This window comes from Pelecanus crispus, chromosome 12, assembly GCF_030463565.1.
Source record: "Pelecanus crispus isolate bPelCri1 chromosome 12, bPelCri1.pri, whole genome shotgun sequence".
Taxonomy (NCBI): domain Eukaryota; kingdom Metazoa; phylum Chordata; class Aves; order Pelecaniformes; family Pelecanidae; genus Pelecanus; species Pelecanus crispus.
In genome coordinates, this window is record NC_134654.1 from 3,962,016 (window position 1) to 3,988,209 (window position 26,194).

Genomic DNA, 26,194 nt, shown 5'->3' on the forward strand with positions numbered 1-26,194 from the left:
CCCCTTATTTCTTGTAAAAAAACAAAAAAAGCTGCAACACATTAAAAATGTAGGGCACTATTGAATTCCTCGTCCCTGTGGGATGGAAGGCTGTGAAAACTGGCATACACCTAGCAGATTGTTTTTGAGACTCCTTCTGCAGGCCAGGACTGGTGGAGCCAACTTTTATAGTGATTGAAAAAAGCATCCCTTCCATTTCACCTAATAATTCCTTAGATACAGTGATATTTAATCCTCGTAGCACTCATTATCAGCAAAAATGGTTATCACTGACATGCAGGGGACTAGTAATGATTTTAATCTCTGGAAAAAACCGTACCTGGTTTAAGTTGGCTGAAACAGCCGCTGATGTTTTTGTGATCTGAATCAAATCCCTTGTGCAGCTAAATCCCCGCATTCAAACCTTGCAGGATACTTAGTCTGGGTAGGTTTATAGTCAGAGGTCTGCAAAGTCCCCACTGGGACCGACCTGCTTTCAACATTTCACATGAAAACTTATATTGCTACCACCCTCCTGTCTCCCTCCAAACAATCAAGGAGATTGGCCAGATTTCACTTTAGAGCCTTTCAACGTAATTTCACTTTACAAGTCTAAAAGAAATAGGCTGTTGCTGCTATTGTACCTATTCCTCACAGGGCTCCATGTGCTGCATTAGGAGCACATCTGTATACAGCCGTGAATTCCTTTTCTTTTGCATTTATCCAGGGTTTGTCATGGTAAGTTCAGATTTTAGATCCAATGAGAAGTTGCCAGTTACATTAAAAAAAAAAAAAGAAAAAAGATTTTGTGAGTCCATTCAGTCACACCCAGATTAGGAATTAAACTTAATATTCCTGATCTCAGTTTAAAAGCAGAAAATTAAATTCAATTTTTTTAAATTTTTTTTTTAAAGTAAGGTTTTGATTTGCAAAAATCAGTTTTCTGGAAGTCACCGTTACTCTCCTGTTAAGATGGATATTTGGTTTAAGAGTGACAGAATCAAAAATAAGTTTCTTCAACAGCTTCCATAAAAAGTGAACTGGAATTAAGACAAAAGAAACATACTGGAAGAAGCAGCAGCAATTGCCAGCTTGATTTGGCTTACAGGAAATTAGCAAGCAATGTTTATGTACTCATGAAACATTCCAAGAAAGCATAACATTACACTAGACACCACTGGTAGACAGAGGATGCTCCCAAGGGAGAATCTAGTGGAGACAGAGTTCAGTGAAAAGGTAGCTGACGGTGAATTTGAAGGCGAGAAGAAAGAAAGGGAGGGGGGAAGGAGCGGGCTACAAACAGTTCTGGCTTGGTCCTATTCCCTTGTCCTTTCCCGAACCAAGAAACAGCTCAAATGAGAGACTGAAGGTACCATTTGTTCTCCCTCCTGGCTGCTCAGGACACAAGCTTTCAATGCTTGCAACTCTATTAACTCATTTCTAAACTACTTAATTCTCATCATAGTTCAGTTATTTTACAGGCTGAACGTTAAGCCATTGCTTAATCTTCTCAATGTTTACCCTGAGCTACTTTTTTATTTTGCAGCCCTAGAAACATAACTGTAAATGCCATTTTTATTACTCTAGTCTCCATTAAACAAACTTAAGCAGAGGGGTCAAGGAAGAAAATTAAAAGAAATCTTATATTTATGGTCTTATAAGTACTTGTATGTTTAGCTACTTATCAAGCATTCAGGCAAATTCTGTCCTCTCATTAGAAAGAGCGAGATTTAAGATGTACAGCCCTCTCAAGAAGCAAAGTCAGTCCACTTTCTCTTACTATTTTGACTTTGGTACTGCTACGCGTTACTTCGGTCTGTAATGCGTACAACCTAACTGGAAATTTTGCAGGCAACACAGCTGCTGCTAATTTAAAAAGTTGCAGTGACCAAAGTTGCCTTAACATATCTTTTCATATCATTAGAGAGGAAAACAAGGCCAGGCGTCAGATACCGTGTATTTTCAGAATTTCCTCTCTCTACATTTGAATTGGACAACCAAGAATTTCATAATTAAATCATCAGTCAGAACAGGAAGTCAGTAGTAAAATAAAGTTAATTTGGCATGCAGGTCACAGCAGATGCATCTGTGTAAACTGCAATTCAAAATCTACACGTAATGAAAAAAAATCTTAGCTGATTGAAATCCTCCAAAAATCAAACGTCTATAAAAAGCCACAGGGAGGGGAAAACAAAAAAAAAAAAAAAAAGAAAACGGAAAGGCAGTTTGAATGACAGCGTTTCCTAAGACCCTGATTCACTTAAAAGCTAATCAGCTTTTCCTGTTTTAAGAGAAAAGTTTGCCATGATGGAAACAGGCAGAGAAACAGAAATAAAATACATAAAAATGTGCAACGTAACATTCTTTATTTAATCCCATCTATTGATGCAGCCCAGAAAAACATTTCAGCTATGGTATTAGGGCCTGAGTCCTTCCTATGAGTAACTGCAACTTCACCCAAATTACAGGCTCAAAATTTTTGAAATTATTTATTGCTTAACTGCATGCAGTGTAAGACCTGACAGCTGCAAGATCATTTGGAATGCAGATACCCTTTCTGAAACTTACCTTTTACATCAACAGCCTTGAAGCACATGAGCGTTTCCTGCTAGCATTTAGAAAAGTAGTCAACACTGCAGTTGATAAAAGATAGCCCAGTAATATCCTATTACTTCTCTTCAAAGGAGATTAAAATTATCCAGGGCTAGTACAGAGAAGGTTGGTCAGGAAAGCAACTATTCATATTGCGGATATACGTGTTACTGTTGGCAGTGTAAGCCATCATTATTTTGCTAATTCAGGAATTTTTGTGTATTGCTGAACACAGAAATTAAGTGCATAAATTAAAAGTCTTATAAACCAAACCTTACCCACATGCAGGCCTCCAGCCTGACTTTTGAGATGATAGCCCATAAAGAGATGGATCCTTCAGACGCCTCCTCATCAGGGCAGATAATTTGATCCGGGTAAGGAGGCTCAGGAAAATTAACTGAGTTACATTCATATGCAGCAAGAGTAACTGATGCTATGTGTGGACCCTGAAAAAACACAAGTAATTTCAAATGCATTTTATGTTAGTTATAATAAAAGTTAAAACTGAAACCCCGCATTTGTCCCTGATGTAAGGAACCTAGGCTAAAACCTAGCGTTTCTCACTTTGGCCATTAATAATGCTACATGTGTAAAGTGTTTGGGTTTTTTTAGACCATCTGAAGTGCAACATTGAGCTATTGATGTTCTTTCAAAAAAAAAAAAAAAAAATCCTTCTTGTAATCCACTAGAAACGTTAAGGAGCCTTTCAGTTTTTGCCACGCCATTGTATAGTAGTATGAGGTTGTCAAGGAGAAATAAGAATCCTTACTTCTTAAAAAACAGGAAAATTTTCAAAACTTTAAAATGTTCTCCTTAAGGTATTTATGGCCTACAGCTTTATTAGAGCAGGTGTTTTCCCTACTGTTGCTTTTAGAGGATGGAGGCATTTAAATTCTATGTTAATTTTTTTTTTTTTTTAATGACTGGGACTTTATGACATCTCACAGTGGACCTCCTTAATTTTTGGCTCTTTCTCCAAAAAATCAGTTGCTTAATTTGTGTCAGTTTTTCTGTGTATACAAGAAAGTGACCTTACTGCTGTTTGCTAAAAATCATTTGAAACATAATTCAAAACTTAAACATTATTTAAATGCCATATAATTGAATTACTTCTAGTCTCCATCTTACATTAAAAGATTTTTTTGGACAGACCTCCAAAATAAAACTAGCGTAAAAATCTATTCAAGAATTGAACTGCTACATACTTAAAAAACCTGAAAGAATTGCCATTATATTAATACAAAAGAAGCAAGAAGCAATCCAAATAGTCTATGGCCTGAACACTAGACATTGTGGGTAAAAGAGAAATCACTTAGCAAAAGGTCAGGGAAACATTGTCCGGGGAAGAAGGAAAAAGGAGGAAAAAAAAAAAAAAAAGTAAAAAAAAAAAAAGTACTGAGTTAAACTAAGGAATTTTCATAAAGTCACAGATTTAAATAAATTTGCAGAACAAATTACACAAACCTTAACTTCTGCTATTAATGATTTGATGGGTTTTGACGTCATGTTGGGAAACTTATTGTCAACAATTTTCTTCTGCATTTTTTCCTTTAAATGAGTCATGTTTTATTAGACCAATAAGGGAGCCTGATACACCACCCCCCCAAAAAATAAAACTAAATTTATTACAGAATAACGAGGGAAAGTGTGACAGACCTCAGCGCTGCCATTCCCCCGCACGAAGCTTCCAAAGCCCACTTTGAAATGCAGGAGCCAGAGCAGATTCAGAGGACCCTGCAGGCTTCATTTGCACATTAAAGGGTGAAATTCCACAGCAGGTCTCCACAAAAGGTGAAGCTCCATTGCTTTTTCTAGACTTGCTGGGAAGAAGATTTTAGTTGGGTTCACTCCCGTCAACATTTCAGGTCCCACTGAAGAGACCAGAGCGCTGGACTTACACAATTATGTTGATAGCGTCATTTTTTAATGGCAGTGAAATAAGAATGTTGAAAAAAATATCAGTTATATTTTTCTGTATGACAGCTGTGACTACTGGTATATGTAAACATTTCAAAATAAAACCATTCTTCTGGCATGCAACTGGTAAAAGATGAGGTGCTCTGATAGCAAGGAAATTCTTTTATTTATTCCTTGTTATTTTACAGGAGACTAATTCAAAGTGCTTTGGCATACTTTGGATTATATGAATAGACAGGTACAGCCGCCTGAGATAAATGAGGCACAGCCTCTCTCGGGGAGGGGAAAAAAAAAAAAATAATTGAAGTAAAACTGAAAAAGAAAAGATCCAGAATTTGATACACAAGAGTGATTTTGATATGGCAGGGAGAACAAAGAACGGATGAATGACCAGATGACTATAGCATATCCTATCAACATTTCTATAGGCTCCACTGGCGATGGACAACTTTTTGGTACTTGTAGCAAGATCATCCCTGTCCCCATCAGCTTCATAACTAAACAAATATCAAATAACGTATCTCTATTTTAGTCATCGAGGACAGATGCAAAGAGAGAGTTGAAACTTGCCTAAAATTGTAAAGTACATTTATGGCAAACCTGGGAACCTCCTTCTCCACTGTACTCTGAAATTCAGGGAATTTAATTCCATCCCCAATCTGACAGCTACCTTGGGACAAAAGAAGGTCTCAAGCCATCTTCCTTAGATTAATGGTTTTCACCTGCAGAAATTTGCAATAAAATTCTCTTGAACAGCAAATTTGCATGGAGGAAATCCCCACGTACTTGAGTTGTAAATGACCATTTCCTACGTTCTCTTGAGAGTGAGGGTAGGGTCGTTGCCAAGGCAGTGAGATATGGTGTGTGAATCAAGAAGTATAATTTTCAGTTCCACAAAATTTGGAAGACATGCCACACTACAGTATAACTACAGCCAGCTGTGATGGGAGACTGTTAGTTCCAGTTCTATAATAGTAAGAGACAAATTTAATCGCTGCTATAGTGAGGCCCCCAACCCCTTGCAAGGTTTCAGTGATAGCATTACCAGCATTTCTTCTCAAACTGCACACAAGGTGTGTAAAGAAGACCGTACAATCTTGGGAGAGCAAACAATGACAAAATGCCTAACAGGAGGCTGCTGCGGGAGCTTCTTGCCACGAGCAGCTTCTCTCAACAGAGTTGCCATCCTTGAAATGGCTCAATGGTCTTAAAACATCGTGGCCTGTTAAAAGAGCTCTCCCAGTCTCAACAAATGTCTGCAAAAGGAAAATTTTTTTGCAAGTAGCCAATGGAAAAAAAAAAAAAAAGGCATTTCACAAAGCAGCTGTAAACGGCCAACGAGCCACCTGAAGGCTACGCCAATTGAACATAATTCTTCCACTGTAATGTAAACAATTCTATAATGGAAAAAAGTTGGAGTTATGGAACCCACAGAAGCCACATTTTAACTGGAATAAGAAATAAAGCATAAACGGTTCATTTAGAGCGATGAAGTGCGGAGTATTGGAACTCAGAGCGAGCCAAAGGGAAGCAGAACAATCCTGTGTCCTCCTCTGGTCGCGGAGCCCAGCTGCCTCGCTAGTCAAATGGACAATGTCTCACAGCTTGGCAGGCTGCACGCAACATCTCTGACATCTGCTTTTGTTCTAGCTCAGCCCTAAGAGCTTACATAGAGCATTATACTTTCACAAAGCCGTGGTTACCAAGCACCTCAAAACAATGGTTGGCTAAACAGGACCATGGTTGCAGTGGGGGTGGGAGGGAGGAAGAGTGGGAGCGTCGCTGGACGTTTCATAAGAGAGGTGCCATTTTGCTTTATGTTTAGCAATAGCGATGGTTTAACTCTGAGTAGAACAGGCAACCAACTTCAAATGAGCTTTAGGTACCACCTTTGGAAAATTCCGGTCAATATACACTCAGATGTTTTCTTTATACTCCTCCCTGTGCCAGAAGGATTAATTCTCATACAATTTTTTAATCCTCTTCACAAATAATACCTCCTCCACCCTCTCCTCCTCCTTCTCCGTATGGGGCCGCAGTAAATACTCCCAAGTGTTTTGCCTCTCTGCAATAACTCAGTTTATTTCAACACTTCAGGAAAACCTCTGAGATATCCCCTCTTTGACCCCAACTGCAGCTCTACCTTTGAAAACGGCATTTGCAAAACTGTCATACCGGACAACAAACACTAAAACCAGGCGATTTAGTAGACACGCTGCTTGCCAAATCAGGCAGAGTCGCTGAAATTCAAGGCATGTAAGATCCTGAACACCGACTGTCTTCCCCTCACCCTCTCCCAGTGATTTTTTTTTTTTTTTTTTAAAAACTTGCAGGAGGCAATAACAAGGACTAACAGAGAAGAAATTGAGAAACATTCTGCTGACTCGGGTGAGAAACATTTGCTTGCCACTACTGACGACCAGAAGGAGCCTGTGGTTAGGCTGGAATGCCATTTGTTAGAAATATCTGTACAATTTACAAATCAAACAAGACAAGATCTGGTCATCAAGATCACCTCAACATAAATCTATTTTTTAGCAACAGTAATTTAGGGGAGTTTGGAAATCCCTAGCTATACAACCCCAATGTCTCATAGAAGGTAATGTCAAACTCTTGAACTCACAGGCCTTCAGAGAAGTTTTAGTTCAGTGATTGAAGGCAGCCAAGTTAGAATAGACACAGCTAATCCTTAGAAATAAGTTACCTTAAATGCTTTATTATGAAATTTCTAGAAAGTATAATCTTTTTATCTGTAAGTTATGCTTGGAAATTCATCGGTGCAAGTGGGAAGAGACAGCAGGCACGCACAAAAAGAATCAAGAAGTTAAAATCCTTAATAGCCTGCTGGTATGTATAATACTTAAAACAGAAAAGTCTTTACTGTAAAGAAAAATACCTGAATATCCAATTAAAAATGAATCACATTTTCACATTATTAATCATTCTGTGCACCTAGACTGCGAACACACTTAAAGCTGCAAACAAACCCCACATCAAAGGTTGGTTTCTCACATGCCCCTTCACAGAACAGCCACCCTGCTGAAGTGACATGAGCACAAGAACAACTACTTCTAATTTTAACCTTTTATATTTGGGGAAGATACAATTTTAGACTGTCTCTAATTTAGAAACATTTCACAAAGAAAAGTGATATGTCTGCCAGCAAGAAAAATATTGCAGTGAACTCATTGCTGAACTTAATGCAGTAAAAATCTGTTTTCCTCCATGGATACACTGCTTTTCCTACTGGGCTCAAGGCTCAGCCCTTCCACAGGGGGGAAACATGTCATGCTATATTTGATTAAGATAAATTGGAAAAACAAAAGCTTGCTTCTCATGGGAAACATCCTGCAAGCGTTGCCCCAGGCTGCGACTCATCTCATACTTATCTATGAAGTCATTACACCTCTCAAGAAAGTAACACCAAGTTACAGCATCTTTTTTAATCTTCAAGAGTAGTGGTCAAATACCCACAAAGAAGGCTGCTCTGTGATGAAGAGGGAAAAGCTTGATCTGGAGGTGGCTAGTAAATATGTCAATCTAGTCTGTCCGTCTGTGTTACAAGATTAAAACATCTCGTGATTTTATATAATGTCTGGTATGCAGTGCTGGCTGTAAAACAGGGCTCAGAACCAAGAAGGATCCCATACCTAGAACATCCGCAAGCGACACAAACATCCATCAAGCAGTCAGGGCTAGTTTCAGCAGACCGTCGTGGCATTTCATGCAACGTATTAATTTTACAATCATGTGTCTGTTAGCAAGTTTCTATTCCCACTTCAGTCAAGCCTTGCCCCACAGTGCGGAGCTGATGGAAATTCCAAACGATGAGCCACGAGCTCTGAATATGACTGAACAAGAACCACCGAGGGAGCAGGCACGTGGTACCACTGCATGCATAGCAGGGCCACGTTGCTACTTTGAGGAGTAGCATGAAAAGCAGACGTTTTGTAAGGCTGTGCCCATGCTACTTTCTATAGGGGCAAACAGACTCATGTCAGGGAAAGGCACTATTGGAGGAATCCAAGTTTATACTCTGGTGCTGACAGAAGACAAAAATAATCTGTCAGCATTCTCTCCTTGCCCTTCCCTAGCCACCCACTTATTATTTCTGAAGAATAAATCACAGCATCTATTCAAATTGACACTAGTAGTGATGACTGGCTTTAACGTCTCCAATTAGAGATCGTCTTGCACTGTTATCATTATTTCCAGCCTGTTCAAGGAAGCAGTGACGTGAAAAGTATAAAGTTCAGGCTGTGGATTTAAAAAAAAAAAAAAAAAAAAAAAAAAAGGAAAGAGCAGAGACTCCAAGGGAGCAAATGAGGAGAAAGCATAACGTGACCTCCCAGCAGAGTTATGAGACACAGAACCAGTGACGAGGAAGTCAAGAGCAGATAACGAAAACAAGGCGTCAGCATCTAAAAGGTAAAGGTCCATCAACCTTCAAAAAGAAGAAAACGGGGTGACCAATCATCTTACTAACTCCTCAGCTTGGTGCAAGTTCAGATCACTACGGCTGGCCAAGACGCTCAATATAGCTTAAATATTAATATGACATCAATATTTTGTGGACTTCTGAAAAGTCAAAGTAAGGTAGCTAATCCTGCACAGATGGAGGCACTTCACATGAGCTGTTTATTGCCACAATTCCAGCTTTAGATAAACCGTCCAGACTCTGACGTACACCACTTTCGGCAGCACTGGAGGCCATATATGGAACTCACAGTCACACCATTGCGGGCTCTGACTCATGAGGTCCGGCAATTCACGGTGGGGCAATATGGGAGGTTATTGCTTCCAGCTGTTCCACCAGCCCCTACGCCAGATGTTACCACCCTCGGAGCGGGACAGCGGGACCCGCGGCGTCTGCTCGGTAGTTGCCAGGCGCGTGCCCAGCAGAACTTAAACCACCATCGGTTTCAACTCACATTAGCGCACCAGGCTGGGGGCTTGGGGCTCAGTCCGCAAGCTCGCAGGCTGAGCTGCAGCAGTTGAAGGGGTTGTTCTTCCACAGCATGATCCAAACCAGAGGCGCTGGTTTTATTCTCTGCAGGTATCTATTGGCATCTGACACATACAGCAACGGTGGGTGCACTTAGAGGGACTAAGGCTCCAAAGAAACATTTTTCTCCTTGAAAATACCATTTTTCATCTCAGATTTTTAAAATGCATTTAAGAAACACCCAGGTTACACAACTAATCTGGCAGCAGTGTCCACGTTAATTCATTGGACCCTTCCAGTTCATCACTACATTATTAATACCAATGCCGCAGTTTCAAGCAGAACAGAGCCCATGTGAGCTGTAAGCAGGCATTCCCATCAAGATATGGTTAGCAAAAGTGATTTTTTTTTTTTTTTAAAGTTATATGTTGATTCAAGTATTCCCGGATGTTTCAGTTCATTGTAAAAAGCTTAGGACAGCTGGAGGAAGTAGGTTTAAAGGCATGAAGGAAACAAATGAGAGAGTCGGAGTCACAAACAACCCTCACACAAACAGGATCTATTTCAACTTACTTTAGAATTCCTTTCTGTCTCCTGCACCCACCACATCTTTTTCCTTCAACTACCTTAACAAGTCAATAGCAGTAATCTGAGCACAGGTATCGGACAGAACCATTTTTTATTTGATTTGTTTTAGGCTTGCAAGTTGACATGTGAATTGAAGAAACAGTATGGACTGAAAATGAATACCTCACTTAAAAATAATTCAGCGCTGGGAAGGGGAGCACTGCTGTGCCCTCCCACCTAGCTGAGGCAGCTCCGCTTTTGTTTCTCGCTTTTTCCTTTACACACAGAACCCACAGTTTTCTGGGTTACTCACACTAGTTTTGAACGATCCACATGGAAAGAGCAAAACTGCTCCTGAAGCTGACAATCACTATGAAAATACTCCTCTATTAAAGTCACAAGTGAATAAATGGAGAAAAAAAAAAAAAAAGACAGTAAGTTCTGTGGATTTCCAAATTATTCTGTCTGCTTCATAAAAGTGGAGTAAGCCCTGTTTTGTGAGCTTTTCTTTTCAGAAGCACTTGAATAATTTTATCATGAGCCTTCTTACAAGCTTAGCTCCTGGAACTAGATAACTAAAAGGAATTAAGCTTGATTTTAAAAAGTTTTCAGTAGTCCTGATAGGAACAGGGTTTTTATTTGTGGTTTCTTTTTTTTTTTTTAATTATTTACACCAACAACTTTTTTTTTTTTTTTTAACTAGCTAATGGGCTCATTATTGCACAAGGTGTCTGGATTTTAAATCTTCAGATTCTAACCTAAACCACTGCAGAAAGGGCCAAAACCCGACTCATTTCAGCTGCAAACTACCGCACTTTCGGGAGGCCAGAATGTGACCCCTCACCAAAGCCAAACCCTGGAACCAATTCAGAACAAAAGCGAGACATTGAACCCTCGAGCCCAGATAAACTCAAACGGGCTCTGAAGCCAGCACTGTCAATAAGGACACTGTCTTTTCAGCTCCCTTCTCTTTAAAGGCAGTTTTCTGTTCTTTTTCCTGGCCTGAAATTATTGCCGTGCTCTCTTCCACTCTGCTACCGAACACCCCCGTAAGAATTAAGTGACAAACCCACATATTACAGTGCTGAAAAAAATGTGTACTCTTGTGCGACCTCCGCACACCAAACATTCCTATTGTACCGCACGTTTCCTGTTTGTGCTAGTCCACAACCCCGGCCACCGGCAAAAACCTTTTCAGCAGTTGCTCCACTTGGCTCTATCAGCAAGCAAGCAGAGATCCATACTTAAGAAATAAAAACACAAACAAATGCAAACAGCCAGAGCTCGCTCTGCACTTCTGACCCGCGAGGAATTCGCTTCCATTCACCCCCAGCATTACAGATTATAGCGGCCCATACACAGAAGGGACATTTAGCATCCGCTTCTCGCGCGAGGCTTTTTGATAGGCATGAATTCTACGCCGATTTTGTTTGCCTCGGCCCCATCTTTTGCAATCCGTTTGCCAGAGCTGAACCGAAACCAAATCACGAGGCCGAGCGTTGCGTGAAGATGGCAATGGCAGCGCGGTCCCAAGGCAGCGCTCCACCTAGCGTCCCCCGCTCTGCCGGAGCCCGCCGGCAGCTCATTCATTGCATTTTGCGGCAGCAAACAGACCTCTCCAAGATGTACAAACGCAAGAAAACTCCTGACGAGTTGCCCTCGGTCATCTTCTTTTGGTAATTAGGTGATTCATGCCGTTTATATTTTAATATACCACCAATAGAAGAGAAAGCATCTCAGGACTAAGAAAAAAAAAGCTAAGTGCTGCTAAAAACAGTATTTAGAGTCGTTAATCATAATAGTTTTATTTCCTACAGAACCACATCACGATTGCTATTTTTAAAGTGTTGTTTTTAAAGAATTGTGGAAAACCTTTAATGGACTTTGGGAAAATAAGCCAGCAGACTTGTTTTGAAAGTGTCAGAATAAAAAGGATTCTTGGAAGAGTGGCCTGCTTCCCTGTTTCTGCGTTGAAGATCTGCTCTGTGTCAGCCCGTAGCTCGGTGCCAATTTGCAGCACAAGAATCATTTCCCTAAAAGCCATGTCAAATTTTACATTTACTGCTGGCTACAACTAAGGAAGCAGTATTAAACTAGGAACCAACGCAGCAATCTTCAGACGCTTTATAACATACAGAAAGTTCTTGAATCACAGAAGTAGCAATAAAAAGCCTATTATCAAACTAACAAAATTGACCTCTCCCTCCTAGACAGAGATGTTTGCAGCAAGAATGTGCTGGTGAGCAACAAAAACCAAATCAGATGTGAACTGATATTAACCAGGGGCACTAACTTCCCCCCAAACTGAGACTGCTTTAGATTGTAAAATCTACTGGAACTATTGCCAAGTACTCTCTTCTCGGCTAACCCCAGGATCTCTCCTGGCACTTGAATTCACGCTGCTCCAAAAAGCAGCTGGTGAGAGATGCTCTGAAGAATCCAGACAAATGACAGTTTTCAACACTGGGAAAACAGCTAACCAGGCCAGGGAAAGCAAACATCCAGAGTCATTCATGTACTGCGCCTATTGCATAACTATTCCGATGATTTTCCCAGCTAAGAGACTGTGCTTATGAAGAGTTTGCTATGAAAATAGTTGTATGCCATACGTGGAGGGCTATATTTAAAAAAAGATGCACCTGTGTCACAGCTGAGGAAGTTCAGGCGCACTGTCTGAACAGGTGCCCACGTGCCATCAATTCCTACCCGTTGGCCCTTAATGGCAGAGACAATACAGCAAGCATCAACAAGAGCTCAGCAGCACACGGGTGGGCCCGAGAGCATTGTTCTCTAAGCGTGTAATTGCATTCCCAACAATCTCACTGTACGTACAGATTTAAAATGAGCAATTAATTAAAAGCAATTTTAAAACACTTACGGAGTCTATTCTCTATTGCCAGCAAATCCAGGCGCTAAAGCAGAAGAGGATTTGCTGGTTTGTGACTTTGCAGTTCTTTGAATCAATAGAAGAATAAGTTTTATTGTAATGAAGACATGTAATTACAGTATATGGAACATGACAAGTAGATATACAGTGATGTAAAAGTTAATATAAAGAGTTCCCCGCTTAACCTATCCTGTTTCTACTTTTAGAGGCAACTGCTGCACAACTAGCAAAGTGAATTAGTTCAAAACCCCTCCTTTTGAAAGCTAGAGCTTCTAACTGCATTGCTTCCAGATGGGTTAAATCCAGAACACTATTCTGAAATAATTTACCCTTAGAAGTTGTACCAACAGTCTTAAGTTAGTACTCCGTGTTCCCTTTCACACAAGGTGTAGGCTCAAACTGAGGAGCTATCAAGGAGCATATTACTACACTAACAGCATATTGCATATAGATATTGCCGATACAGCTGTGTATTAACAGTTCAGGTACTTAAAATGGCAACATACTGTTAGGGCAATAAACTTGTGTTTTTACACTCCCAGTGCCATCTAGTGGCTACAAAGCCAGATACATGCCACCAAATTCTCAACCATTCGGGGTTCAGACAAGAGTTCAGCGCCGAGAAAGTGCGATTGTCCTACATTTACAGTCCACGCTCATCACTAAATCTTGCACAGGAGAAAAGAGGAAAATGAATCTTTGCTTCTCTCGCTGTTACACTGAGGGAATTCCATAAAGGCAGTGAGTGTAGGGAGAAACACGCGTATCTGCCTTACATATTTAAAGCAAACAAGTATTTCTCCTGTATTGTAACACATTAGATGTCGATGGTATAGTTTTATTACATTTTATTCTATAACCACCTTCTCATTATGCAGTGCAATCTAGTTTGTCTGGTTTTCCCCTCCTAACAAAGTTACACGAAACCTTGCCTCTTATATTCCAAATAAATACCTTTGCTACATCTGCAATAAATACCTTCACTAACAACGTTAAACTACATCTTTTTTCCTAGGTGATGCACCTCCCTGTAATCTTTGGAAGGCTGTTCACCTCTATACACACACCAAAAATTATACTGATAAGCCATTAGAGAAGTTCTATTTTGTATATACATTACTTTAATGTCAGCTCAGGTCATGGCCTAAATACATCCACTAGATTCGCGTACCCCACAGGAAAATTTAAGTGACATGTTATGAAATTTAATTTGGTTTGTATTAAAGTAATTTAGAACTATTTAAACATCTGGCTTTTTAAGTACAGAGTAAAAGAAAGGTCAATTCATTCCACCTTCTTTTAGAAAAAAAGTGGTGCTGTCATACGAAGACTTTTTTATGTGACAAAATCATCTTGGAGTGGCCTAGGGTATAAAATGACAGCACTCTTGCTATCCTGTGTCAGATCCACGTACAGCAAAGAAACACTACCTATTTTCAAATACAGTTTAGAAATGGTGCATAACATTTCTTATTTACTAGATTACTGATACAACGTATAAAAATTAAGAATAGGAACTGTATCATAAGCTCTCCAAACTGCTTCAAAGAGAACATCTAAATACATGAAATATTTGGTTAGAGGAAATCTTAAGTTGACTCTCACTGGTTGATAGCCTAAGAAAATATATAAAACGCAGAACAAGATTAAAATCTATCATTTAAACTGTTCCCTACTTGCTGATTTAAATCAGTTCTGCAGCAAACCTGGAATTGCTTTCCTTTCCCTTCCTCTCTCGGTCCTGCTGAATAGCTGGTGATCCCATCCTGCTGCGTTTCCACTCCCACCGTAGGCTGGCAGAGAACCCAGAGTGAGCGGAGTTTGTGAGCTTGACTCCACCTCATGCATCACTTGATGCTGGTTTGCCTCCCCAGCAAGGCAGAGCACCTCGGTTCGGGACTGATGATTTTGATTGATTCTCCCTCTGCCCAGCCCATGTGTCTTACTGTCCCTAAGCTATTAACAGCATCGTCTCTGCAAGTCAGAAAGATCTGTACATTGTCAATTCACTGCTGTCTAAGCACTATCCAGTGTTACATAGAAAGGTTTAGACACTACGTTCATCAGCTTTACTGAATTTCCATTTCCAATCATTTAGACTGACAGCAGTATTTTTGCCTAGAAGGCTATGCATGCATAAACTTGTTTCTGTTTAGCAATAGTTTCCTTTCCCCTGCACTTTCTGCCTCCACATTCTGTAGAAGAGAAGCTACGCTAAGAGCAAATTTAAGACTACTGCAAATGCAGCCCATACAGCTGCCCTTCGATCTAACAGGCATTGCCCTGCTGTGTGGAAAAGCACGAGTTTCTTGTTTCTTGTAGTGTTTTCTGTGTTATTGTTAATGATTAAAGCAGTTCTGAGAGTAAACATCTGTAATTGTTCCAAATACAAGATGACATTTGTTGCATAAACTGGTTTTAATTATTTTGTGGCCATGGCTCCTTTTCTTAAATCCAGGACAGTGGTTTCATAAACATTAAGGAACTAATCCAATGGCCACAAGCAAAACACACCCAAACATTTCCCTAACTTCCCTAGCTAAGTTGAGATCAACGTCATCATACAAATTTTCAGAACAGATACTATTTTATCTTTGTAGACAAACATTTTTCATGCTCTTATTTTCAAAGCAAAATTAATACAGACTGAACTTCAAAATCGCTGCCTATTTCAGGGGTTTCAGCTAGAAAAATGATCAATTTAAGCTACTAAAAAAGAGAGCATGCTGAAAAAATTTAAATGGAAACATCTGAGCTGCCTACACTAGAAAATGTTTCATTTTAATTAGGAAATTAGAGGATAGAGCTCACAGATTTTGACTCATTGTTTCAAAGTGCGGATTGACAGCAGGCTAATATCTACAGTTCAACAAACATACAGCATACAAACTACACAACAAGGTTATACAGTATAGAATATGGATAGCGCTCACTAGAGCCCAGCAGCATTACACTAAGTACTTCTTTTCCTTCAGAAGTACTTAACGTTTAGAACTTAATGGAAAAGTCTTTATTCACATATTTAAAAATATGCAACAATTAAAATACTCAATTCAGAAAGAACACGGTATAGAAATATCCTTACCAAATAGAGCAGAAAGGTGTGGAGACCTGTTCCAAGTCCAACAGAGGACAGAATGCCTAATCCTACCCAGTAGGCACACCAGAAGAACTTTTTCTCCATATACCGCACATACTGAAAAAGAAAAGTCACAAAAGAGAAAAAAAACAAGAATGGTGATATCTCCTAGGGGAGAAAGTTAAAGCTACAAACTAACACAGAGAGTTCTCTAACTGAAATAGAATCCTAGATACTTCTATTTGCAATTTATTACAATTACAGCACAGACACATACAGAAAATAGCGCACTTTCAAAAGAAAAGCCCACGCGCCTTAGAATCAGCAAGTTTCCAAGGAGATAGATGAAAAATTCAGGTTCAATAGTAGGGGGTTGAAATCCAGAACAGGCATACTAGGTGCGAGCAGTGAGCAGCAAGCCCCAGACAGCGTCTACTGGAGCCCAAGCAGCGAGCAGACAGCTCAGCAAATTGCCTGAACAGATTAAATAAAGGAATAGATTTAGCTGCACCCTCAGTTAGTCTGTTGAATGTTTTATCTTGGACCAGTGAGTAAGCAGGTTTGTTATTTTTAACAAAGGATTAAGATGTTGGTTGTGTGTTGCACAGATAAGTGAGGCAATACGAGAAAGTCACAGCAAATTCTGGACGTAAAAAATCCAGTTGGGGACACAGGAGAAACGGGAAGCAGTATCTCCCTCTCACTGCCACGACAGCAATACTAGGAGGATGAGCCAGGCCATCAACTTGTCTGTACCACCGCCCCAAAAGAGGTGCCATTTTATACCATCCATGGACCAACAGCACCAAGATGAGGTTTACCAGTCTTAACCAGGCTTCAACCTGCCAGGGTGTAAAAAAAAGTCCTGAAAACGGCAAGGGAAAAATCACAAGTGTACTTCACTATTCTGAGTATGCTTTGGAAAGAAAGCGGCTCATATTCAAGTACACGTTGACGGTACACAGAGATAGAAGCATTAGCAGGACATGGACTTTAGGGAAGAAGCTCTGGAGGAAGGGGGATGGACAGATACCTGCTGGCACACATGACTGAGACCCCCCCAGAACGGAGAGCTCCAAGCACTGGCTGGACCCCGCAGGTCACGCTCCCCTCGCCAGTCCCAGAGGCACAGGTTTGTTCCCAGCAGGCTCAAGGAAACCTCCGGAGCAGCACGGCTCTGCCAAGCCTTGGCACCGTGCAGGCCCAGCAGGCAGCTCGGGGGCCGTGCGCCTCACCACCAGTTTGCAAGAGCCATCTAGTGGCAAATGTTCAGTGCATCACGCTCGGGCCATCATGCCAAGGCCACCAACCCGGGCAGTTTTTAATGAAGCAGGTATTTGTCCATCAAGAACGGGGCCACCGATTTACCATCTACCGACTTGCTCTGCGTGCAAGTGCTTAGGTCTCAAGCATCGGGACTGAGTGAGCGAGAACTCAATGAGCTGAAGCAACTCATTTCACTGCATTTCCAGACCCGTCCTGGGAAGCCAGGACTCGTGTTCCAGACCTGCGTGTCCTTCAGGCAGCCAGTGACACACCATAGCAGTATGGATGTAAGCAAGTTCTCTGAAACTGGGAACCTGCTGATTTCAGAGTCAGAGCGGTAAGATGATTCAGTTGCACAAGGAAATGCTCTGCAGGGTTTAAAAGGGCTGTCTGCCTTCAGGGAAAGTCTGAAACTCAAGGAGAAATGGGGAAGGGAAAGGTGTAGACAACACCATCACCTTATGCTTAAGCAATGGCTTACACTTCAAGCGATGCAAAAGCATCAGTCTTCATGTACCTCAAAGCACAAAAAAGTTTTTAGAACAACCATTTTAAAACAATGGGGGCATAAGAAGCATCGCAGAAAGATATTTGAACCACGAAACCATTTTACGTCTAAATATATGCCTAACCTAGCATGGGATGGGGGTCAGGAGACCCTTCCATAGCAGAAGAAACATTTCTTGGGAACCACGAAGTTCCACCATGACTCAGTTTAACATTATATCTCAAGAGCTCACACCACTATTAAAAGCTTGTTAACAGCAGATGTGAAGGAGCGCTGCAGCATCAGAGGTGTGCTTATTCAGGAATGGATGAGAGGTGGAACACCTACAGATGCAACAGAATAGATGAAACGATATAGCTGATCGTTTCGCATCTCTAAAGTGCAACTCATCCACACAGAACAGAGAGGAGTCATGACATGAGAAACAAGTATCCTTAGTGAGCAGGAGTTCAAAAGATACATTACAATTTCATAAAGACCCCATTCAATTCCCGGTACATCTACTTTAGCACAGGGACAGGAAGTTATTAGTCACTAAGGAAAGTAACTTGAAAACCTCATACCTGTTGATGTGTTCCTTCAATGTAATACGTAGCTGTAAGCACTGCAAGCACCAGTAAAAAAGACACCAAGATACTTCGCCGATGCCACAATCTTAAAAGACAAACGGCAATTAGGGGTTTTCATAATTTAGCATGCATTTCAAAGTAACTTAGTTATCCCTGTAGACTGAGTCTGCGTGGATGTAGTCAGTGGGGACAATGGCAGCTGAAAAGTTTGCTATTATAAATGCATAAACCTCTGAAGAAAATATCTGGGGAGCCTTTATTCTTTATGGAAAAATCTCTACTTCACTGTCAAGTGAGATCAAAGTTCAGCCATGCATATTTTTTCCTAAATAAAGAAAAACAAAGTAACCATCTGAAAACACACACAGTCTGAAAACAAATATTCAGCTTCTGCAGCCAAGACAGTCTCAAACACAGGGCCATCAACATCATCCACGGGTAAGCGAAGTGCAAAGCAGGCACCACACTGGCCCTGGGCAAGGGATGAGCTGTGGGTGGAATACAGAAGTGCTAATTTCAAACTGCGTGCTGGTGGGTAGAACCACAGTGACAGGAAGAGGAACAAATCTTTATACTACTTTGGTTCCCCTCATCTATTAAAATTAGTATCTCTTGTAACAGCTCAGAGTTTAATAAATACATTTTAGCTAGTTGTAAAGCATTAGGAAGCTACTACAGTAAGTGGAAAAAAGCGTTTTCCTACGTAGTTTGATACCCAATTATTTTTGAGCCTGTTTAGTTTTACATACACATTCTGCTTGATGTGTATGAGGCCACACACAGTAGATTAGCAAATACATTTATTATTTTCTTGGAAACACTATTATACTGTCACGTAATGATATGAAAAAGCAAGTGCTAGCATCACTTAAAACTCCGAGACATGAAATAGCAAACTATGAACGTAACTTATCTATTTAGACAGAAAAAGATAGAAATACGAGACATGTAATACAGGAGAACAGTCACAAATGTTTCATATTAAGCAAGCTGAGAAAAGTCACTCTAATTTTCCTTCAATTTTAAAATAATTTGTGCTGCTTATATTAGTATGAGAATTGGATTTTCAAGTGATTGGCATCATTTAAATAGCAATTTACTGAAGTGGAACACAGGATACCATTAAGAGTCAATCTGAGGTCTCCACTTAATAGCTTATAATAGTCAGTGTTATTTTCTGTAAAGAGATTGTCGTGCTAGTGCTAGACAACATAGATGTGCTGCACAACAGAGGATGCAAGTGCCATCTGTAACAGAATTTGATGTCTAGGTAATAGTCAGCTTAAGTAAGACCGCAAATGTTATTTCCGCTGGGTTTAAATAAATGCTTGGAGGTTGTCAGAAATGGCTAACATAAGACCCGATAAAACAGTTCTCAAAGAAACAACTCCCAATGATAGTTGCACATACTAAAATAAGTAGGTTTCAGGGTTAGATTTTTTTGGGGGGGAGCACAGGGAGTAGGAAGTGTAAAAGGGGATAAAGACTACACTATGCAAACCTGTTATTTTTCATACAAATAATTTCAGAAGGTCCAAATGGAAAACAGAAGTTTCTCTCAATGGATCTTATGTGTCAGCACCTCAAACCTAGCCCAGAAGGGTCAATGAACATAGCCCATTATCACCAATCTCAGCTCACTCTGCAAAGGAGCAGTCCAACAGCTAGGATCACCCAAGGTGATACTGGATCCTATCTTCTGACAGGGAAAACGATTGTAAACACAATCCCAAACATAAGAGATTCCAGTTATCAACACAAGCGCTAGGACGGCTGCTAATCTTGCCTTTTTCACCTGCCAATTTTACTCATGTTTGCCTTTTGGCACTCCAAACCCTCTCGAGCCTAGAGCCTTAAGAAATAGCTATGCATTTCAGCATTAGCAGGGGATGTTAGCACTGCTACTCACAAATTTTCTAGCTGGAGTAAAAGCCCATTTTATCCAGTGTGTAAATAATGCCTAGGGAAAGCACTTTAATAAATCATTTCCTGCTGCGAAAGAGACCACATAGCTTACAAGCAAAGTCCTCTTCGCAGCATCATAAACATCACTGCAAGTTCCACGTAATCCTGGACCCTGCCCTAGCTGAGCTATTTGAAGACCATTCAGCGATAAGGACACATACATTAATAGATCAGTACTTAACACTGCAGTCGTAAGTACAATATCTCTTCCTTAAGGATCCCCAAACACTGTCCCATTCCTTCAAATTGCAATATTCAACTCTTCAGAAAGGAAGTTTGCAATTTTCTTCCATTGACACCTTACTGTATTTACACTTATGTAATTTAGGCAGAAGGTCTGAGTACACAGCTAGAAGTGTGGTATGTTCCAGTAACCACCTTTAAGGTACAAAAAATAAATACGTTTTCTGAAAGAAGAATTTTAAAGTTGTGAATCATCAGGGAAAGCGAGATGTCAGAATGACCTACTGAATCAAAGCATAGGTTTCCCCAGAATGCTTAGTAGAAGTTAAAGAATTATCTTTACTTTATGGTCCATTCCTTCAAGTTTATTAGAGTTTCCAGGAAAAAATACTGCAAGGTAACAAGCGGTTGTCTCCACAGGACAATATTCGACCTCTCTTCTCGGTCCCTTCGCTTCCGTTCACTCAACAAAGAGGAATCTGCAAATGAAAAGCAACAGAAATGTAAAAGCAGAGGTTACAGTTCAGATTCCATCCCACCCAAAACTACACTGACTTTTTTTTTTGGCTTTGTTAGGAAGGTAATGTGGGCTGCCAGTCATCTTTTCCACTCATCACAAAGCATTTGCTCTAAGGACATCAGAAATCAGGTGACCTCAGCAAAGGATATAAAGTGGCTTTTTTCCTCCATGTAGCTGACAACCATTCAAGAATCTACTTGGCCCAGGGTGCAGAAAGCCTGGCATATCTAGTAGCCTTCATGCAAGGTACCGCACTACCAGTTACAAAGCAGCCAATACATTAGGTCAAATGCGACTCTATCACCCACTACAGAGACCACATTTCACTTTGAACTTTTCAATTTGGTTCTCTTCCAAAGCTATCCTCAGACTTCTCCAATCGAACTAGATTGAATTACACGTGCTCTTTACACACTTCAGTCACCGCGTAACTGGGTAACAGCATCTACCCTCCCAGTCGGGATCCTCAGGCTGTGGTAAGCCTTGCCACGCTGTTCAGCTTCTCCAAAATGAGCCCAGCAGACCGGAAGCACTGCCATGAAAAGGACCTGCTTTTATACCCCAGTCCTTCGCTGGACTGACATGGTACATTTCATTGCTTTGAAGTGCAGTGATTTGGTTATGTTTTATATATATTAAAAAAAATATATATAATCATAGATATTTTATATATAAAAAAATATATATAATGCAGAGCTCAACACTACTGTAACACCAGTCACTGTAAGTATAGAAGAAAGGTTCTTCTAATAAATGTGTTATTTTGCGCTTACGATACAGTCAAGGTTAATAAAACCCCCAGCTATTTCTTGGATGAGAAATGGCTCGTTCAAAGGATGTCGAGCTAATGAGCGGTAATAATTTTTAAACTTCTAAAGAACATGAATTCTGAAATAAGAGAAAAAAATAATATCACAAAACAGTGGAAAAAATAACCAAAAATAGCTCTTGTATCCAAACAGACACCAAACTTGTTTAAACATCACTTACTACACAAAGTCAAAACATGTATTCTGGTTTGCATACATTTAAAGCACTGCTATAATATTCATCAATTTTAAATTTGTAAAAAGCTGTTGCATGTAAAATATAAATCTAATCTGAATCCCCAGCATATTGTAACTCAAGATGTATTATTTCAGTCTTATTCCAGTAATTGAAACATGCTGCCTTATCAGATGCTAATATTTACATAGAAATTGCATACCTCATTAGTCACATAGCCCATTTAATTTTGTATTCTTTAGCTGTAAGTTCATCTAAAGCAACTGATGCTAAGAGAAATTTTACAATGGCAAATACCGGATAACATCCACATTCCCTTGGAGTACAGAATGATTGAAGCCTTTAAGTAAAAGGCTTTGATTTGCTCCATACATACACACATACGGTTCCTCTTCAAATCATCTTGCCACATTCATTGCGTCAAGAATTTCTATTCTCTATTTTTTCACTTAATGTGTCTAATAAAAATGCTTCAACCTTGGTTTTTATGACTTGGGTTTTAGTAAAGGTCATAAAAGACAATGGTGTAAGACTGCATACAACTTGAGAAATCCCTTGGTTACAAAAGTTAATTAAATATGGAATTTGCACATTCAAAGCTGACAGGAAACAAACTAAAATAATTATCGTTTCTATGCTTTACTACACAGCACAGATAATTCAGTGACACGAGGCTCTTCATGAAACATTCTCAGGTTATTTTTCATGAGTCCTAAACATTAACCCAAGCCTACTTGAGACACACCCGTAGGAAAAACAGAGGCAAGGCAGGAGATGAAGTAGTTAACTGTTTTGTTTGTAATTTATCATTGAAACTGATAAATTATAGTGAGGCTAAATGTCAACACAAAAGCTAGAAACTGGGAGACTAATAACTGGATTTCTCCCAGAGTAGAACAGATTTTTGTTACCGAATACTAACTTTTCAGTGCCAAAGGGTGGGGCTGTATAGCCTGACTTCTACAGCCACGTATTTGCCAACATAGTTTAGGTTTCTAGCTCTGTCCTGTGCAGCCCCTGTTGGTACCCAAGTCAGCTTTACTGGGCTCGCACGCATATGAACCACAGAATAACAACTTTGGAGGGAGAAGAGAGCGTAGGAGAAAACTGCATGGAAATACACAGCATAAAACTATTCTGCGGCTTTACAATACATAAATCCTCTAGATTTCAGATGTAGAGATGACTGAAGTTTCCAAGGCATCGAGGCCCTTTGCATTATCTGGGCATAAAGTGCACCAATGTAAATTCCTTCTGAGCATTGCGCTGGCCATTTTACACACCAAGCTGACCACCTGAGAACATTAAGTCATTTTCCACCTACCTGTAAAGTTTCCATTGTGCTGTTCTTTGATCATTCCTATGCGTCTCTGGTCACAATCTGTTCCATTCTCTGCCATTTCATAGATCAGTCACGTGTGGGGATCTAATAGCAGAATAAAAACAAAAAAAAAAGCGTAATGTCTCCATTTCTGATTATGAAGACTTCATTTACTCTGTAGTCAAAGGATACAGGCAAACATCCAGCAGTTCTCCAAATCCCAATCACGGTTATCCTGCATTACACCATCAAAACGGAGAAAGTGATTCAATTCCCACAATGACAAAGATTAAAACATTTTCACCTACATAAATCTAAATTTTTCACTTAAATGACAAAACTCCCTCACTTCTAACAATTGAACAAAAGCTTGTTAAACAATCCCTTCTACTAATCAGCCCACTGTTTGGGCTCTAGAAGCAGCAGACCTTCGCACAAACCTCAGTTCAATCCTGAGAGACAGGCGCTTAATATTTGATCCTCATATTAGAAAGCATCTATTCTGGCACTAAGCTTCCAGATAGTGAGTATGCAAGTAGACCTCAAAAAAACCTCACAGCCTAAAAAAAAAAATAGCCCTCAATATAGTAACGAAGATACAGAACTGCATCTTATGTTTTGCACAGTCTAATATCTGTAACCAGAAAAGGTAAACTCTTCAGTGGAAAAGAGCTCTCTGATGGAAAGCTTTTTTGAAAAGTGCACATTCTGTCTGCTAGTTTAGCCTCTCTCCAGTGAGATCAGCCTTAAAAAGTGCAAAAGAACAGCTGTGGTTTTCCTTATCCAGGACAGTAAATAGCACAATAATTGGAAGCCAGCATAAATCAGAATGTTGCAAGAGCTTCATTTTTAAAAAAACAAAACAAAACAAACTGAAAAGCTGACAATTCTTATGCAATCAAACACAAAGAAAGTAGCCAGTCAGACTCCTTGCTTTAAAAATCCTCCCTTGAATCTTAAAACAGTTTCTGGAATTTTATTTTGGAAAGAGTCCCACAAAGCTAAAGCATCTTATTTGCATTACATTTCTCCCTGTAAGCAAACATGATTTACAGTTTTTGACATGCTGCTTTTGTTGGAAAGAAAAGCAGCACAATATTAAATGACAGGTTATATAAAACTGTCTAGTGAAGGAAATTAAAGTTTTACAGAAAAAAATACTTCCCCTTTGATTTATTGTAGGCTTAAGAGCCAAGCAGTAACTCAGGTTTGGTAAACAGGAGTGAGATTGCCCCTTTGATTCAGACTGCAATAATTTTGCCAATTTTTTTAATAAAACGTTAAAAGATTTCAGATACTGTATTTGTTTAATATTTCCAGGGTTTCACAAGTCAGTTTTAGACAGATGTTCTAAACAGGTACAAGGCTTGTGCATTACTTGTAATACAGATAAAATTGCTAGCTAGAATGTCATTGTTAAAGGGGTTTTGCTTAAAACCCAATAGTCAAAAGCATCAAGGTCTTGGGAAGGAGTCCTTCCTCCAGCACCTTCCTGAAATGAAATGCACAGAAATAGAAATCTGTTTAGTTAAACAAGCTAGCAAAAACTAATCTCTTGCATGTTAGTTTTTATTCTTTGAAACTTGGGCCCAAGAATACCCAAACCACCAAGAAGATTAATAAAACAGCCAGCCTTGCAAAAGTTTGTTTCTGCAAAATGCTGAAGGGCTCCATAGTCAGCCAAGGTCAACAGAGGACTGACCTGCTGCAGTAAGAGCTCTACAGCATCATTCTGCAGTCGCTTGCAACCAAAGGTTTGCTCTGATCTGCTAGTCAAGCACCAGAGAAATGTGAACCTCGTTCTCTCCTCAGATCAGTTTTATAGCAGCCTGACACTCTGGAAGTCAGGGGAGTTACACCAGGACTTAATGGACGATAACTGGCCAGTTGCTACGGTGATACAAGGATCAAATGTTTAGCCATCTCCTGATTTCATTAGGACAGTAAGTCCCTATGGATGGTGGAGCATTCTGTTTCTACTTACTGCACTTGCTTGTAGTGCTCTTATTTTTTTATATATATAAACACGTATTTATATACATATACAATATAAGCTTATATATATACACGCACACATTTACACACACAAAGCTCAAATCGCAAAGGGGAATAGTTAAATTGGGCATCCATAATTAGAAAGCCTGATGTTCACAGAAAGCTGCTTAGGAAGCAAAAGCCATCAGAGCTGTTCTGCACGCAGTCACACTAAAAAAAAAAAAAAAAAAGTTCTGGTTTAGGGAACTTCAGTCGCATTTTGTTGGTTTAAATACAACAAACATTAAAACAAACAAACAAACAAACAAAAACTTAAGTGGAAGCCACATGTTCCTGATTTTGAAACTCATCTTTTTTCCTTGTGCACATCCAGCCTTCAAAATTGAAGTCTCAATTGGTTTGGTCTCTGCTCAGCTTAATTACACTTCAAGAAAGTTATTTTACTGTAATAGAAACTGCTCTCCACGTTTAATGCTAAAATCTAGGCTGTGTACAACACTCCCTCTCCGTGAACTGAATTCCACTGCAATCCGTTAAACATCTTACTGGCACATAAAAATCACCAATCTCTAGGGATCCCAGGTACATCGTTACGTACATATTACAGCTTTTACAAGCTCAACTAAGAGAGCCAGTTTTACCCTGCCTGCTTGGAAAGGCACTAATCTGGGATTAGCTTTGCGCAACGCTACCTCAAGTACACAAGTCAACGTTTACAGCAAAGCAGATAAATAATTCCCTTGCACACTTCTGAGGAGCAAATACTTGTTAAGAAGGTGTTAAAGTTCAACAATTCTGCAGAAAAGCTCTCAAAACTTGTATTTAAGAACACAGCGGACTAAGAGATTTGATACCTATCACATGGCGAGTCCGAACAGGCTGAAATTCAGAAACCA

The 26,194-nt window shown here is 39.8% G+C and overlaps 1 protein-coding gene across 4 annotated transcripts in view; it reads right to left on the reverse strand.

Moving 5' to 3' along the window:
- Positions 1-26,194, reverse strand: part of VMP1 (vacuole membrane protein 1) — a 69,483-nt gene that overhangs the window by 37,265 nt on the left and 6,024 nt on the right. For 2 of the 4 annotated variants that reach the window (XM_075719954.1, XM_075719956.1), the window contains exons 3-7: positions 23,307-23,408; positions 20,801-20,936; positions 18,304-18,394; positions 15,973-16,083; positions 2,850-3,017 (exon numbers count right to left, since the gene is read on the reverse strand). In XM_075719954.1, the coding sequence (XP_075576069.1) occupies positions 2,850-3,017; positions 15,973-16,083; positions 18,304-18,394; positions 20,801-20,936; positions 23,307-23,382 (582 nt within the window). In that variant the 5' untranslated portion in view covers positions 23,383-23,408. Of the gene's footprint in view, positions 1-2,849; positions 3,018-15,972; positions 16,084-16,999; positions 17,020-18,303; positions 18,395-20,800; positions 20,937-21,012; positions 21,386-23,306; positions 23,409-26,194 lie in introns of those variants that run through there. The other 2 variants (XM_075719957.1, XM_075719958.1) reach the window with 2 other exon arrangements.